The sequence below is a fragment of the Elephas maximus genome, chromosome 6, assembly GCF_024166365.1.
Source record: "Elephas maximus indicus isolate mEleMax1 chromosome 6, mEleMax1 primary haplotype, whole genome shotgun sequence".
Classification (NCBI taxonomy): Eukaryota; Metazoa; Chordata; class Mammalia; order Proboscidea; family Elephantidae; genus Elephas; species Elephas maximus.
In genome coordinates, this window is record NC_064824.1 from 123747306 (window position 1) to 123764516 (window position 17211).

The 17211-nt window shown below is 35.9% G+C and overlaps 1 protein-coding gene across 2 annotated transcripts in view; it reads right to left on the bottom strand.

The window, feature by feature from the left end:
• Positions 1-17211, bottom strand: part of CUL3 (cullin 3) — a 117287-nt gene that overhangs the window by 6306 nt on the left and 93770 nt on the right. Inside the window, exons 11-14 of one of the 2 annotated variants that reach the window (XM_049888321.1) lie at positions 13383-13507; positions 12795-12891; positions 10096-10230; positions 4553-4739 (exon numbers count right to left, since the gene is read on the bottom strand). In XM_049888321.1, coding sequence (XP_049744278.1) covers positions 4553-4739; positions 10096-10230; positions 12795-12891; positions 13383-13507 — 544 coding nt within the window. The remainder of the gene's footprint in view (positions 1-4552; positions 4740-10095; positions 10231-12794; positions 12892-13382; positions 13508-17211) is intronic. The other variant, XM_049888322.1, reaches the window with a different exon arrangement.

Genomic DNA, 17211 nt, shown 5'->3' on the forward strand with positions numbered 1-17211 from the left:
CTGTTTCCTGAGACTATATGGGCAATGGCCCCCACCTACCAGACTCTGGATATTGGCCACGCCCTCTGGTTCTCTGCAGAGGGCCCTGGGGCTTCGTCTATGCCTTCCAGGCCCAATGAGACACAACAGCTCTGCTCCCTTGGCTCTGGATGGGCCCATTCTCCTAGTCCATTTGAGTGGAGACCTCAACCCCTCAGCCCTGGCAGGCCCCATTCTTCTGCTCCTTGGGCATAGCAGCTTCACCCCCTCAGCTTTGGTCGGCTGACCCATACCTCTGGCACACCTTAACTGCAGCCCGACATCCCTGAACCAAGCTGGTCAAGATCCAATTCTTTGAAACCTAGGAGGCTTTTGCCCAGTCCTTTGAAACCAAGAATGCCCCGCTTCCTGTGCTCCTTCCAACAGTTCTGCTGATGTCTGAGTTGCTCCAGGGATGGCCCTTTTATTTTCTTGGAGGACAACACATTAGCCCCTTTGGTCTGTTTCCTGCTTACAGAATTTCATGAGGCATACAGCATTCTCTCCTTTTGTTCTTTCTCTGCCCCCTTCAGCCTAAGCTGATGACTTTTCTGCTGCGGTAGTTGGTTAGATCCATGAGTCACAGGCTTAATCTCTTTAATGAAAGATTGTGTAGCCATGTCCTTGGCGAACATTCTAAGATACGTGTCCTTAGTTTGTACAACAGAATTTTCCAAATCTTTAAATTCAGTTTTCATTTTTGCACAGCTCATTTCTAATTCCATCTCTTTCCTCTCGCATTTTACTATAAGCAGCAAGGAGAATTCACGCAGCTCCTTTAAGATCTTGATTAGAAATTCTCCTCAGCCAGATACCCAAGTTCATCACTTACAAAGTTCTACCTTCCACCAAACATTTGAACATAATTCAGACAAGTTCTCTGCCACTGTATAAAAAGCATCGCCCTTCCTCTATTCTCTAATCTCATGTTCATCATTTTCTTTTAAAGTCTCTCCAGAAGCACATTTAATGTCCACATTTCTAGCAACATTCTGCTGCTGATGCCATTAAGTATTCTCTAAGCTGACAGAGACTTTTTCTGTAGCTCTCCTCACTTCCTTCTGAGCCCTCACCAGAACTGCCTTTGACGTCCATAATCCCACAAACATTCTCTTGAAGGCAACCTAGGCTTTTACTGGTAGGCACTTTAAAACTCTCTGAGCCTCTATCTGTTACCCAACTCCAAAAGTGCTTCCACATTTTAGGTATCTGTTAGAGCAGCACCCCACTCTTCTAGTATCAAGTTCTTAGTTATGTAATGCTGCTATAATAGAAGTACCACAAATGGATGCTTTAACAAACAGGAATTCATTTTCTCAGTGTAGGAAGCCAGGAGTCTGAATTCAGAGCGCTGGCTCCAGGGGAAGGCTTTCTCTCTGTCGGCTCTAGGGGAAGGTCCTTGTCTCTTCAGCTTCTGCTTCCTTGGAAAACTCCATGTGTCTTGGCATCTGTTATGGATTGAACTGTGTCCCCAAAACACACGTGTCACCTTGGCTAGACCACGATTCCCAGTATAGTGTGATTGTCCATGATTTTGTCATCTGATGTAGTTTTCCTATGTGCTGTAAATCCGACCTCTCTGATGTTAACAAAGCAGGATTAGAGGCAGTTATGTTAATGAGGCAGGACTCAATCTAGAAGACTGGGCTGTGCCTTCAGTCACTCTCTTTTGAGATATAAAAGAGAAAAGTGAGCAGGCAGACATGGGGGACTCATACCACCAAGAAACAAGGGCCAGCACAACAGCATGTCCTTTGGACCTGGGGGTCCCTGTGCTGAGAAGCTCAACCAGGGAAGACTGAAAGCCTTCTCCTGGAGCTGATGCCCTGAATTTGGACTTCTAGACTCTTAAATTGTGAGAAAATAAATCTCTCTTTCTTAAAGCCACCCGCTTGTGGTACTTCTGTTATAGCAGCACTAGATAACTAAGACAGCATCTATCTTACCCCATCTCTGTCAACGCTTGCTTTTTTAATCTCTTTTATATCTCAAAAGAGACTAACTCAAGATACATGTTATACTAATCCTGTCTCATTAACATAACAAAGACAACTTGTTCACAAACGGGATTATAACCACAGGCACAGAGGTTAGGATTTACAACACATATTTTTGGGGTACACAATCTAATCCATAACAACATGCATCTATCTACATATATGTTGGGAAGGTGGGAAAGAGAAGGCAAGTGGGGGAAAGAGACAGTCAACTATGGAAAAAGCTGTAAATTACAACAAATCTAATTCTTTTCAAGGATTGTGTCATTAGAGAAATACTTTTACCTTCTTTGCTTGAACTTTCATTACTGGTTACAGTAAAAAGTAGTATAAATAGAAAATGACACTGGTGAGGAGTGAGCTTCATGGATCAAGCAGACACATGAGACTATGTGGGCAGCTCCTGTCTGGAGGGGAGATGAGAGGGCAGAGGGGGTCAGAGGCTGGCCTAATGGACATGAAAATAGAGAGTGGAGAGAAGGAGTATGCTGTCTTATTAAGGGGTGAACAACCAGGAGTATATTAGCAAGGTGTATAAAATTTTTGTTTGAGAGACTGACTTGATTTGTAAACTTTCACTTAAAGTATACACACACACAAAAAATAGTAATATAAATACGTGAAGTCAGAGTCTTTGGGAACCTGATTAAGATGCTGAACTTAAGCACCTTTTCTAAAAGGCTAATACGTACTTCGACAACTTTAGAAAGCCTGTGCAGTCATATATTCAACACCAAACAGAAAAATATAAGACCCAAGATAATCTAAGAACACTCCCAAATGAAAAATAGTATTTCTTTACAGAATTGTATAGCCGGAAAGAACTTTTAAGAGATCATCTAATCAAATCCATTATATATAACTGCATTCCTCTTTTAATCAGATCTAAAATACCCACACACACACTCTTAACACACACACACACACACATCCATTAAGAGAAGGCTATTGGTTTTTTTTAGGGGGGAGGGAATAATAATATCTGCTAATAACACAGTTAGGCATGGTGGAATCTGGACCTGCAGTTACTTGTTTAGGGTAAAGTATAAAAACCCCATTGCCGTTTAGTCAATTTCAACTCATAGCCACTCTACAGGACAGAGTAGAACTGCCCCATAGGGTTTTCAGACACACATGACCACCCACTTTCCTTGGTCCAAATCTAAGATACAAATAAATCCTAATTTCCAAAACCTGTATTTGCCAAAAACTATGAAGTCATGGGAAACGCTGGTGGCGTAGTGGTTAAGTGCTACGGCTGCTAACCAAAGGGTCAGCAGTTTGAATCCGCCAGGCATTCCCTGGAAACTCTATGGGGCAGTTCTACTCTGTCCTACAGGGTTGCTATGAGTCGGAATCAACTCGACGGCACTGGGTTTGGTTTTTGTTTTTGGTATGAAGTCATGTAACTCCTGCACTGGGGGAAAAGATATTTACTCAATGACTCTCATTAGTACAGGTCTGTTTTATTTTTTAATATGCACCTACGTCACAAAGACATGGGGCCAATCTTGGCTGTCAAAGGTTACAATGATATAGTTTGCAACTATGGAATGAAGTAGTGAAGGTGTTAAGAGAGATACCACCTTGCTTCCTAATGCGTACATATACATTCAATGTTAAAAAGAAAAACAAGTTAAAAGTGTGCATATAAAGTTCTTTAATCAATTTATTCTGCTAACCAATTGGATATTTAACACTAAAGTAACTTTTAAAAGATATTATATTTCATTAATGTGCAATATAATTTTTTAAATCAGAAAATCAGTCATTTAAAAATAATCTTACTTTAAGATATAGCTTTATTATATATTTGCTGTAATGTATGAATTACTACAGGGAAGCTTATGTGAAACTAATTTTGAAACCAGATTAGCAATCTGTTAGAATTTTAAGCATCAGAGTGGGTGGAGTGCATTTTTCCCCCTAAAATACACAGAACAAACACATCTTATGCTATGTTAAATATATGACAGAATTTTCACTATCAACTGAAGAGTAGGGCTGTACTAAAAACAGTTCACAACAGAGTATCAGTTCTCTTTTTAAATGAAAGACTGGAAGCTTTTATGATTTTCAAAGAAACAAAATATATATGAAAATAGAAATAGCTCCCTCTAAAGAACAAACTTATATCGATAATCCTCAACTTAAAAAAAAAAATACGAATCAGTTTTAAAAAGACTTCCACTATTTAGCTTATAACCAGTTAAAGACAATTATTTTATAAGTACTACCATATGTTCATATGGTTACTTCATCTGTTGAAAAACAAAAAAATAAGTACCTTGTTCACACTACAAATTCCTTTTCTCCCATCCACCTCTTGATTGCACAGATTACTTTTTAAAAGGCTTAACTGTGCTTGCATTTAACTACATTTTGCAGGAACATAAATCAATAAAAGCTACTTTATTTCTTAATCTCAGTGTCATGCATCATCACAAAAACATTACTTATTTTTCAGGACAAATACAAGTGAGAATTTATAGAATAATATATAATTTTTCAAGGAGGAAAAATATAATTCCAGATACCTGTTTGAATCTTGACTCTGTGTAGTTTGGATGTGAACTGATCATTAACTGTAAATATGTGCCCATTTTCTATTTCCTTTGACTTGGGTTCTTTTGTAAGAACCCGTTGTGTTGGTTTGCCACAGGCCAGGGACTGTAAGGCTCTAACAAGCTCTCTTTCAGGAATATCAGTCTCTTGTTGAATTTCCTGAAAATTACCATTAATATAATTAGGCTTTATGAAATATCAAAATAATTAGCAAGTAAAATTGACCAAGCAGTAGTTACAGAGAGGTAATTCCATTAAGAAATAATTTACAACAAGGAATTTTCTGAATATTATGACGCTTCACTAAAATATCACATATTTGGAAAAACTGAAGGAAAGGGTGATTTAAATTATAAAATATTTAACAGACATGCATTTTTTTGGTTACTTTCAGGAGACATAATGCCTCGTCTAAAAATGTCATTCAATATATATTACGGGTTTGCATTAATATCTAGGTAAAAATAAAGTGTTAACAAACATGTAATTGTTTTTATAAGTACTTTTCAATCATCCTCCCAAGTTTATCCACACTACTCATTGGCTTTACAACTTCTTTCACAGAAAGAGGCAAACAAAGTAAGCTCAAACTCAGATCTTTCATTATACAATCAAAATTTACAATCCAAATTGATCAGATTTACTGTCTCTATGACCAAATGAAAAAATTTAAAACACCTGGTAATTAACATGAGCCATAAAATTCAACCAAAAATCTACTTGCAGTTCAGGTGATCATTTTTGCTACATATTATGGTATGAGAGAGTCCCAGTGGCTCAGTGGTTAAAGTGCCTGACTGCTAACCAAAAGGTGGGTGGTATGAAACCATCAGTGGCTCCACGCGAGAAAGATGTGGTAGTCTTCTTCCCTAAAGATTACAGCCTTGGAAACCCTATGGGGTCGCTATGAGTCAGAACTGACTCGATGGCATTGAGTTTATTACAGTATAATTAAAATGCAATATGGGGGGGAGGGGAAGGAAAGAAAAGCAGTTGCGGAAAGAATGCTGAATAATTTTTCATTTATTATGTATTTTTTACTTTGTGTCAGTGGGACAGCAAGAGTACTGTACACTGACATGAATTAGACCCCACGTCTAGGGACGTATGATGAGCAAGTTTTCACACTAGGATACACAGCTGTGATTCACTGTATAACGTGGTTTCTTTCTCAGAAGCAGCTCAAGAAGAGTAGGCATGAATATGGTGATGCTCAAGTTTATGTAGCTGATCTGGGAAGCCATTTTATCTGAAAAGTCTTACAGCAACACTTTAGTTTTTCTAAAGGATTGTCAGATAAGCCAGAATTCAAAGAAATATGAATACCAGTGATACAAACTCCTTTGCTCCTCCAAATAATCTCTGGCTTATGTCTATCTTTCAAATACTATAAATGCCAATCTCAGCCAATTAAAGAGATGGTACTATTTATTAGAATGGAGATTGTCATTATTATGCACATACTAAACGTGACTTTTTCACATATTTTAGTGACAGTTCAATCATGGCCACAGAACCAGAAATACCTTCTTAGGTAGTATTTTAAAATTACAGATCATTCTCAAGATAATCATTGCAGCTCAACCTGTAACCTTCTATGCCTTTTCCTATGTATGTACATACATTCATGAATACAAATAGACAGTACATGTTTATACATGAACTCATCCACCTCCATACATATCAGTAGTAGTGTTAAACACACATGGGATCACATCATATGAATTCAGTTGGTTTCTTAAGATTTTCCATGTTAGCATATGGAGATTAAAGCTACAGGAATTCCACAGTACTGCTGTATCACAATGTTGGTGGACATTGAGATTGTACCCATTTTTGTGTGTGTGTTCTGTTCATGCATGCGTATCTATCATTGAGTACAAAAGCCAGTTACTGAACAAGATTTCTAGAAATGCAATGCATCCTCAAAAGTTATAAGCATATTACATTTGATAGATATGGACAAACTCCCTTCCAAGTTCCTCAAAAATTTAACTCCTACAACAGTGTACAAGCATCATCACCGCACACCCTCTTCCACAATAGATTTCCTTTCTCTTTTGTACATGTGTTGAGCGAAAAATTGCATCTCATTATTTTCATTTGTACCCCCATGTCCACTAGGAGAAAAGAACACCTTTTTCTATTTAAAGGATATTTGTAACTCTTCTGCGCTTTGCCTATTCATACACCTTGCCTGGTTTTCTATTCAATGATTTTCACATTTATTCGTGGCTCTTTACACATCATGGTTTTCAATTTTGTTATATACAATAAATTAATTTCTCCCAATCTCTTACCTCTTTATGAGATTTCACTATAGATGAGTAACAAATACACCATGTCACTGAACTCATGAAGAATGAATACCCAAAAATGAAAAATCACTTTCCTTTAAAATTATTGAAGTTAATTACTTTTAACTCTCTTTCCTAATTTGTGGAGATAACTTCTGTAAAGGAGCTAGCTAATAAAACTTATCCAAAAGGCTGGGGAAAAACACATGGTGTAAGTAACGATAAATTTCATGCCCCTTGTCAAGATGCCCCTTTTTGAGGTGTGTACAGCCAGACAGCTTTGGAGCCAAAGGCATGTCATTCTACATATGCCATTTATGCTTGGACATCTGGTTTGTGACTCACCTAAAAATTTAGATATTAGAGGAATGTTTCTACTCAATTTTACCTTCTGTACAATCACAGGAAACCATGGTGGCGTAGTGGTTAAGTGCTACGGCTGCTAACCACGAGGTCAGCAGTTCGAATCCGCCAGGCACTCCTTGGAAACTCCATAGGGCAGTTCTACTCTGTCCTATAGGGTTGCTATGGGTCAGAATCGACTCGACGGCAGTGGGTTTGGTTTTTTTGGACACAATCACAGGAGCCCTAATGGCAGAGTGGTTAAACATTAGGCTGCTAACTAAAAGGTCAGCTGTTCAAATCCACCAGCCACTCCTTGGAAACCCTATTGGACAGCTCTACTCTGACCTACAGGATCACTATAAGTCAGAATTGACTCAATGGCAATGCGTTTTTGGTTTTATACAATCACAGTTCATTAAAATCAAATGATTCGAAGGAAGCGGGGCAAGGGAAAAAAGTAAGCTTGAACCACTAAAATCACTAGCAATTCCAATAATGGCTATGGAAAATGAATTTAAATTTCTACTTATTCCATTATTATTATCATTTCCTCATAAACTAGGACCCTGAAAACCAACTCCAGCACTTATTAAGTAGCTTATCTTGCTTAAAATTTATTATCCATGAGACCTGCAGATTAAAACTGATTTATACAAAACTAAAAAAAAATAATAAATAAAAATACAAAACTAGCTAGGTATAATTTAATTCTACCTTTGATTGGAATATTTTACAGTGTTTGAGTAAGGGATGAGTAACTGCTTACTCAATCAATATTCTTGGGACTCAATCAATATTCTTGGGGCTCAATGACATATAATTTGTGCTTGAAAATTAAGGTTACACTCTAAGTAAGACCCACCTGGAAATATATGAGTTTTCTCATATAGTTCCTCTTGATTCGGCCACTGAACTAAACATTCAGATTTCAAAATACTTCCTTTGAAGTATGTCACATAAAAATGGTCATCTCTTAATTACTGCCCCACATAGTGGGAGTATAGAGAGGAATACAAAAATACTCTTAAAATTTAATCTTGTTGCTTTTAATTTCAAACTTACAAAGACATTCTCCAACTTATGTTCACCTAAATATCTGAAAACTGGCTTTTAATTAAGTATAAAACTGGTTTATACTTTTCTAATATATTCACTCATTATTTTAAACTTAACAAAAATTACACGATCTTCACTTTAACCCCAACAAATCCTTTATAGGTATGGGAGAAGACTGACAAATTTAATGTAATGAGGAGAAAGGAAAAAAAAAAAAAAAAAAAGCAAGCATATTATTAGTGGTTTTAAGGGAGATAAAAGAGATGGGTACAAAAAGAAACCAAGACAGTACAAATCAAGGTTGTGAAATTGGCATAAAGATAGACATACAAATCAAAGAAACAAATCAGAGAGCCTAGAAATAGTTCCACACACATATGGTCAATTGATTTTTTGTAAAGATGCCAAAGTAATTCAATGGGGAAAGAATAGCATTTTCAACAAATGGTGCTAGTACAACTGAGTATCTGTGTGTGTGTATGTGTGTGTGTATTGGGGGAGGAGATTAATCTTAACCTTTACATCATACCATACAAAAAATTAACCTGAAATCTACCATACAACTAAATGTGAAAAGTCAAAACTACAAAGCACCTAGAAGAAAACAGAGGAAAAAAAAAATCTTTGTAATCTTGGGGTAGGCAAAAACTTCTTAGACAGGAAACCATAAAAGAAAAAAGGGATAACTGAATCTGTCAATATTTAAAAGTTCTATTCTTCAAAAGATAAGAAAATGAAAAGTCAAGTGACAGATCAGGAGACAATACTCACAGCACACAGATCATCTGACAAAGGGCCTGTATCCAGAATTTATAAAGAATTCTTAAAACTGAGTAATAAGCAAATAAGCCAATAATAAGAACTGGACATCTCAATAAGTGAGACATATGAACATGTAAGAGATACTCAACATCATTAGTCATCAAGGAAAGGCAAATTAAATTCACAATGAGAAACAATTACATATCAACTGAAATGGCTAAAGATAAAAAGGCCAAAATACCAAAGTTTGAAGAGGATGTGGAACAACCAGATACACTGCCAGTAGGAATGCAAAATTGTACAACTGCTTTGAAACAGAGTTTGGGTAGAAATGGAACACAGTTTGGCAGTTTTTTATAAAAGTTAAACATATACTTACCACATAACCTAGCAATTCCACTCCTAGGTATTTACCCAAGAAAAATAAAAACGTAAGTCCACAAAAAGACTTATACACAAATGTTCATAGTGGCTCTATTCATAACATCATATTCCAAAATCTGGAAATAACCCAAATACCTATCAATAGGTGAAAGGATAAAGAAAACACAGTACATCTATATAATGGACTATCACCCAGCAATAAAAAGGAATGAACTACTAATACTATATGTGTAAAAATACAGCTAAATCTCAAAAACATTATATGGTGTGGAAAAAGCAGGACATTAGTGATAGATACCGTATAATTCCATTTATATGAAAGTCTAGAAAAGGCAAAACAATTTTAATGACATAAAGCAAATAAGGAGTTCCCTGGGACCGGAGGTGTGAGAGGAAGTGACAGCAAATGGGCACAAAGAAACTTTTTTGGGTAATGCTTTATATCTTGATTGTAGTAGTAGTTACACTGGGGCATACATCCATTTAAGCTCATCAAATTCTGCACTCTGATGGGGTATATTATATGGAAATTACACTTCAACCAAGTCGACAAAATGAAATGAAACGTGACTCAATAAACGTATGATGTTTAAGGTCTAATTTGATGCAACTTTTTCTAAAGGTACTTGCTCTAAAGGTTACTCAAAAGGACTCATAGCCACAACCCATACCTCAAACGTGTATTTTTCTCTATTATTAAAGAGCATTAGTATGGTCATCTGGAAAGTGGAGACTTGCAATATGTGCTTCCGTGTATTAGAGCCAGTTACTTGTGCACCTCCAACACCAACTTCAGATCCATCTTCCTGTTCCATTTTTAAAAAGATATAAACAAGATATAATTACCTCCTGATAACTTTAATGGTAATATTTCAGTTAAGCCCTGTAATCCCCATTCTCCTTTAACAAAATTATTTAAGTTATTCCTATATAAAAAAGAAAATGTTATTAACAAGTATAATAAAACTAAAAATTTGAGGTGCACAAAATTAAACTTTAAAAAATTATTCTGCAAATCAATATAAAATACTCGTGCTCATATATTTAAATATGCTGTATTTAAAGTTATTTCTTTTCTTTGTTGTTGTTAGGTGCCATCGAGTCCCCATATACAACAGAACAAAACACTGCCCAGTCCTGCGCCACCCTCACAATCATTGCCAGGTTTGAGCCCACTGTTGGCAGCCATTGTTGTCAATCCATCTCATTGAGGGTCTTCCTCTTTTTCACTGAACCTCTACTTTACCAAACATGATGTCCTCCCTCCAGGGACTGGTCCTTCCGGATAACACGTCCTAAGTATGTGAAATGAAGACTTGCCATCCTTGCTTCTAAGGAGCATTCTGGCTGTACTTCTAAGACAGATTTGTTTGTTCTTCTGGAAGTCCATGGTATATTCAAAATTCTTTGTAAGCACCACAATTCAAATGCATCAATTCTTTAGCAGTCCTTACTCACTGTCCAGCTTTCACATGCATATGAGGCGACTTAAAATACCATGGCTTGGGTCAAGCGCACCTTAGTCCTCTAAGTGACACTTTTTTTTTTTTTTTTTTAAACACTTTAAAGAGGTCTTTTGGAGCAGATTTACCCCATGTAATACATTGATTTCTTGACTGCTGCTTCCCTGGGCATTGACTGTGGATCCAAGTAAAATGAAATGCTTGACAACTTCAATACTTCCTCCATTTAACATGATGCTGCTTATTGTTTATTTAGGATGGTCCCTCCTTTTTCCACTGTGAAAATTTTAATGCATCTGATCAAGTAATTAATCAAAATTTCCCTGTATTTAAATCTAAAGCTATTTTTACAGTACACGAGATAACAACAATGGGCTTATGAGATACCACTGACATTATACCAAGAGCAGTAGGGTTAAGTTTCTTTTCGTGTGTTCTGATCACAGTAAGAGATCAAAAAATAGCATAAGAGATGGAAAAAAACCGCATGCCATTCTCAAAGCCTATTCCTGCTCTATGATTTAAGAGGAACAAAGTAGACACTTCCTTAAGCTTTCAATAACTGACATGGATATGTTCAGAAATCTACTGGTTTGTTTAATAAAGCTTGAAAAAATAACCTATTTATTTAGAAACTTCTGTTTTAAACAGAAACAAAGCCAAATTCTTTACTCTCCCTGATCTTCCCACTTAATGGTGTCAAATATTATTCAGCTAAATGAATTGTAAGGAATATTTTCCATTTTGATTAAATATTAAAATTAGAATATTAGCATTTTCAATAATACCGCAAAATATATAATGTTACAGGTACTTACATAAAACTACTTAAGAGTATAATTAAAATTTTGATAAAACTGTTACTTGCTGCCCAAATGACAATATAGATATTTTTCTTTAATGCTTTTCTAAGCATTTATTATTTATCTATTTTATAACAAATGATCCTAACTTGATTCATTGGAAGTAATGAACTATACCATACAGAAAATCAACCTGAAATTGGCCACAGACCTAAATCTTCGACATAAAAAAAGAATTATCTTTTTTTTTAATGAAGGCAATTCACTGGTATAGAGTCAATTTTTAGATAAGGCCTTTAGTAACATTTTATACATCTCATAAACCTTAGGCGTTAACTTTGGTTTTGTTTAATGGAAACAGAAATTATAGGAGACCGAGAATGTTGAAAAGGCGCTTAGGGTTTTGCATGCTACAGAGAATTTATAGATGTCTTCATTTTTACATTTTATTACATTTTAGTTTACCCAATACTGTCTCCAGTCAAATAAATAAAATGTTTACTTACCCTAATATTTATTCCTTAACAAGGATTACTGGTATAGTTTTCATATTTTCAAATGAAGTTATTTCGCAATTGAGGAAATGGAAGTAAATAAATCAAATAACAAAAAAATCTGTCTTAGAAGAAAAGTGGCCAGAACGCTCCTAAGAAGCAAGAATGGCGAGACTACATCTCACATACTTTGGACATGTTATCAGAAAGGACCAGTCCTTGGAGAAGGACATTATGCTTGGTAAGCTAGAGGGTCAGCAAAAAAGATGACGACCCTCAACAAGATGGATTGACACAGTGGCTGCACCAACCTGCTCAAGCGTAACGACGACTGTGAGGGTGGTGCAGGACCAGACAGTGTTTTGTTCTGTTGCACAAAGGGTCACTATGAGTTGGAACTGACTCGATGGCACCTGACAACAATTAAATCAAAGCCAAGGCTTTCCCCCTTTTAATATTTCAAATAGGTAGGAAAATAAGAGAAATAAATATTATATATATACATAGAATTTGTTAGCTAGGATACCCAGGTCAACATAAATAAAAAATCAGAACTGTAGACTAATTTTAAGTTACTTAATGTAAATAAATTCAAACTCTCAATATTTACCTTTTTAACTGGCCCATAAAAGGTGGCATTGAGATCTGCAGAACCCATATGATGCTGTAGTGTGAGCTGCCGGCCACTGTGTTTGGCTAAGTAAAACCTTTAGCAAATCAAACCAGATTTTAGAGATTCCTACAATTTTTGTATTTGAAATAAACTACAGGATAACAACACTTAAACAAACACGTATGTAAGAAAGACTTCTGAGGTAGCATACAGAATAATTTCTACTGGTACACTTGGTCCCTGGCCTGCTGTTCAGCCACTGCTGTTCATAAGACCACCCTTCTGCAAGGTAATCCAAAAAATGATTTGTCCTAAGTCAGTGACAGATAATAACAGTATAAAATATGCTTCTAACAAAGCATTTATACTGAACAAGGATATTTATAAAATATTCCCTGAAGAGAATTTTAGGCAACTCATTCTTACATACTGAAAAGTATAAAGTATACATTTTCTATTTGAACATGAGGTAAAATACGGAGTTTATTTATCCCCCTTGAGGGCACTTTACTGACTTTACTAACAGTTATTTCAATTTGGGATAATCATTTGTACTCAGAAACACAAAGTCCGATTTAGGTTTACCTTCTGAATATCTCAAAAGCATGTCTTGGTGCCGGTGGGATGTTGCACTTTGGTGTGGCTGACTGAGTGGGCCAATACCCTGTCGTGAGCACCCGAACTGTGAGATCAACACCACCTAAAGACACCTACGTAAAGTAGAAATATTTCACTCAAATTTAACTACGATTTTTTATTCATTCCATTTAGACACTGTCAGATTTATCTAAATAGTTGCACCATGATGAAAAGGTCTGTCTTAACTAACAAATAAATAGCTCTTCTTAAAGGTGAGACCCATTCAACGTTTTCCAAATTTCCACTATCCTGGCAAATACTTACAATTACTTTTTAAGATGTTGACTTAAAAATACTGACCATCCAGAATTCTTAAAAGGCGCTCTTTATAGATTTATAATCTCTTAAAAAAGAAAGTACGGTTCTTACCATGTAAACAAAGTTTGGTGCCACTGAGAATTGCAAAGTTTTGGCCTTAAAAAGTGTAGATAAAACATCAAGGGGCCATACCAGTATCATTTTAGAGATAATTCTGGGATATCTTTCACCTCACCTTTTAAACACTTTTGCCATCTTAACACATACACAACATATTCCTAACATCCCACTCACATTCCAAATATGCTGATCAAAATGTACATGTTTCACATACAGTTCACATTCTAACAGCCTTTGCACAGCACACTGTAGACCCAGTGCCACATGGTACGTGCTCTATAAATATCTGTTAAACGGATGATGGTCTCTTCAAAACATATGCTACTACCACTGTCACAATGAGCTTTTTTTTTTTAATTAAATTCTTAAGACAACAATAATAAAGCACATCAACAAACTCTTAAGGGTGAAATATTATCTCTATTATTGACATTCGCAGCTTGTTCTAAATCTTTTCCATTTTTATCTAACCTAGATGATTAGTGGTGTATACTTTTAAAGGGGGGATGGGTAAGTTTATGAATATCAAGAAGCATTCCAAACTCAGGTTTCTTTACCAGTTATCTACTAAATTATTATTCCACTTTAAGGAAACTGAAATTAGAAATCTTAGATGATGCAAAGAAGAGATGACGATGCATGGTAGAGAACTGTTCATACATTTGCAAGTGGGGGTGCGTGTCATAACTCAGTTCAATCCACCCAACCCTTATCAATATGCATGAGATTCCACCCATGGTTTCAAAGATGAAGACAATAAAGTCTTTGATCTCTTCTCCCATATTGCCATACAGCTTATTCCCTCACTTCCTTTAAGTCTTTCCTCAAAATGTAACTTTTTAAATGGGGACTTCCCTGACCACTCTTCCCTGCTACAGATTTTCTCTACAGCTTAGATCATCACCTCAGGTGCAACATATTTACTTGTTTATCATCTCTGTCCCTGATTAGAATGTAAGCACTATCAAGGCAGGGATTTTTGTCTGTTCCATTCTCTGTTGTTCCCCAGTGCCTAGAACAATGCCCGGCAAAGAATAATGAATTATTGGTTAAATGAATAAATAGTAATAATAAAAAGAATTTCAAAGAACTATTACTCTGGCGAATAGTATCACCTGTTCCAAGCTATCCTGGTAATAACCTGAAGTAAATCAGCTTATATTCAAAGATGGCACGGGCAGTAGCAGCAGAGAGTCTGTCAGAATATTTCATGATTTGCTGACTAAATATTAAGAATATGATAGTGGGGTAGCCCCTCCTGCCTATTTTTAAAATAAAAACAAAGGAAAAAAGTAGACAAATACTTAAAATTTCTTTCAGTACAATAAATAAATTTATCTAAACAAAATATACTATAAGTATTATTAGAATTTTCCTTTTAAGCAAGTACTTGCTATATGACTCGTAACAGTAAAAAGAAGAACCATTCTCTTGGTATATTTCAACAGGCCAAGAAACTTTCAGGAAGTTTTACACAGAATCTTCTGTTTGAGCTCAACGATTTCAGAAAGCTCAATGTTTGTTCTGATTACTGTTACTTCTCATCAAATCTTTCTAATTTAGATTAAGGATTAAGAGACTTAAAATTTAAGGTCCTTCATATAAGCATTACAAAAAAGCCAAAAATTGCATGCAAATAATGGCCTTACCATAAGCAGAAGGTGCAAACAGATTAGCGGATGCATAACTCTGAGCATCTAGTAAATACTCTACTTACTGTAGTTAATGAATTATTAAACAATATTCTACCATATAATTCAGGATATATCAGAGTATTTGTCAAGATGAGACCAGAAAATTTACAAACTTTATAACAAAACACAACAAAGGCAGACAGAACCCAATGAAATCACTATGTTAAATAATTATACTCCTTATTTAAATCAATCAATTGCATAGTAGGTGGTCAAGAGCAAAGATTATCCTTCTTCTTACCAAAAGGCCTTCAATTACCATAGACACTTAAAAATACAGTAAGGGTGTTGAACCTATCCAGGAACATTCCATTATCAATGATTTCAACACACTGTATTTATTTAGATCAATTAGCGGTTAGTGGAAGAAAAAATCAGCAGGAAGAAATATATCAAATAAAAATCATATGACAATGTAATTACAGCAATGTATTACACAGATGTAAGTGCAAATCTCTAAAAAATCTAAGAGACAACACTAGGATAATCTCAATATTCAGCTTCTGCTCATCTGAACGTCTATGTATCACTGACTTGCATTTCTCCTGCTCTAAGACCTTCTCCACTGTAAACAACTGATATTTTGAGGCAAATCATACACTTATTTAGAACTAAGTGAGAATGCCTCAATGTATCTAAATGTCCATTTCTACAGAATTCAGTATTTTCACGGATTTCACTTATGTTCTGAGCATGAGGCTGTGCGACCAGGAGTATGATCTCATTTAAATATCAGAGGAAGAGCTCCATATTTATTAATGGTTGTTACATTTCCTAACTACAGAGTGTTATGTGGTCACTCTGAGGGAAAGCTTTTTAAAAGCTCATAAACTATGGCATTCTCAAAACTTAAGGTTAAGGTAAAATGAAAAAAAAAAAAAAACCAAAAAAAAGCCAATCACCAAAGGACAAATATTATATGACCTCACTTACATAAAAAGACAAGAAAAGGCACATACATAGAGAACAAACTGTATTAGAGTTTACCAGGGGCAGGAGGGAGGGGAAGAACAGCAGCTAAGAGTGATGGGAAAATCGTACTGATTAAGGGTAGGGTTGCACAGTCAATTACTGTAATTGTTGTCAGTAAATCATACACCTGTAAAAACCTGAACTGACAAAAGTTGTGTGATAGCTATATTTACAACAACGACAAAAAAAAAAAAAAGAGTAGCTACTAAGGCTGCTTATGTACAACCAAACAGTTCATGAAATTTGATTCCTCAGTTAGGAAGTTTATGGTCAGGGTTTCATGGAACATCCCAGTTAAATGGCCTTAATAATGTGTTTAGTGCTTCTGTTCTACCTCCTAGTTTGCTGCATAGCGTCTGGGGTCTTAAAAGCTTGCAGGCAGCCATCCAAGGCACAACAATTGGTCTCTACTCACCTGCAGCAACAGAGGAAGGAGAATCAGGACTAGCAGGAGGATATGGAATGTGTGGCTAATTGACTCCATCAACAACTGCCTCCTTTGCCACGAGATCAGAAGATCTGGATGGTGCCCAGCTACCATTACTGAATATTTTGATCAAAGATTCCCTGGAAGAATCCCACTCAAAAGGAGGAAAATGCAGAACAGAATTTCACATTCTCATGGACTCCAGACTTTCTGGAGCCATGGAGGGTGGATGAGCCCCTGAAACTACGGTTCTGAGATAATCTTTAAACCTTAAATCAAAAATATCCCCTGAAGTAATCTGAAA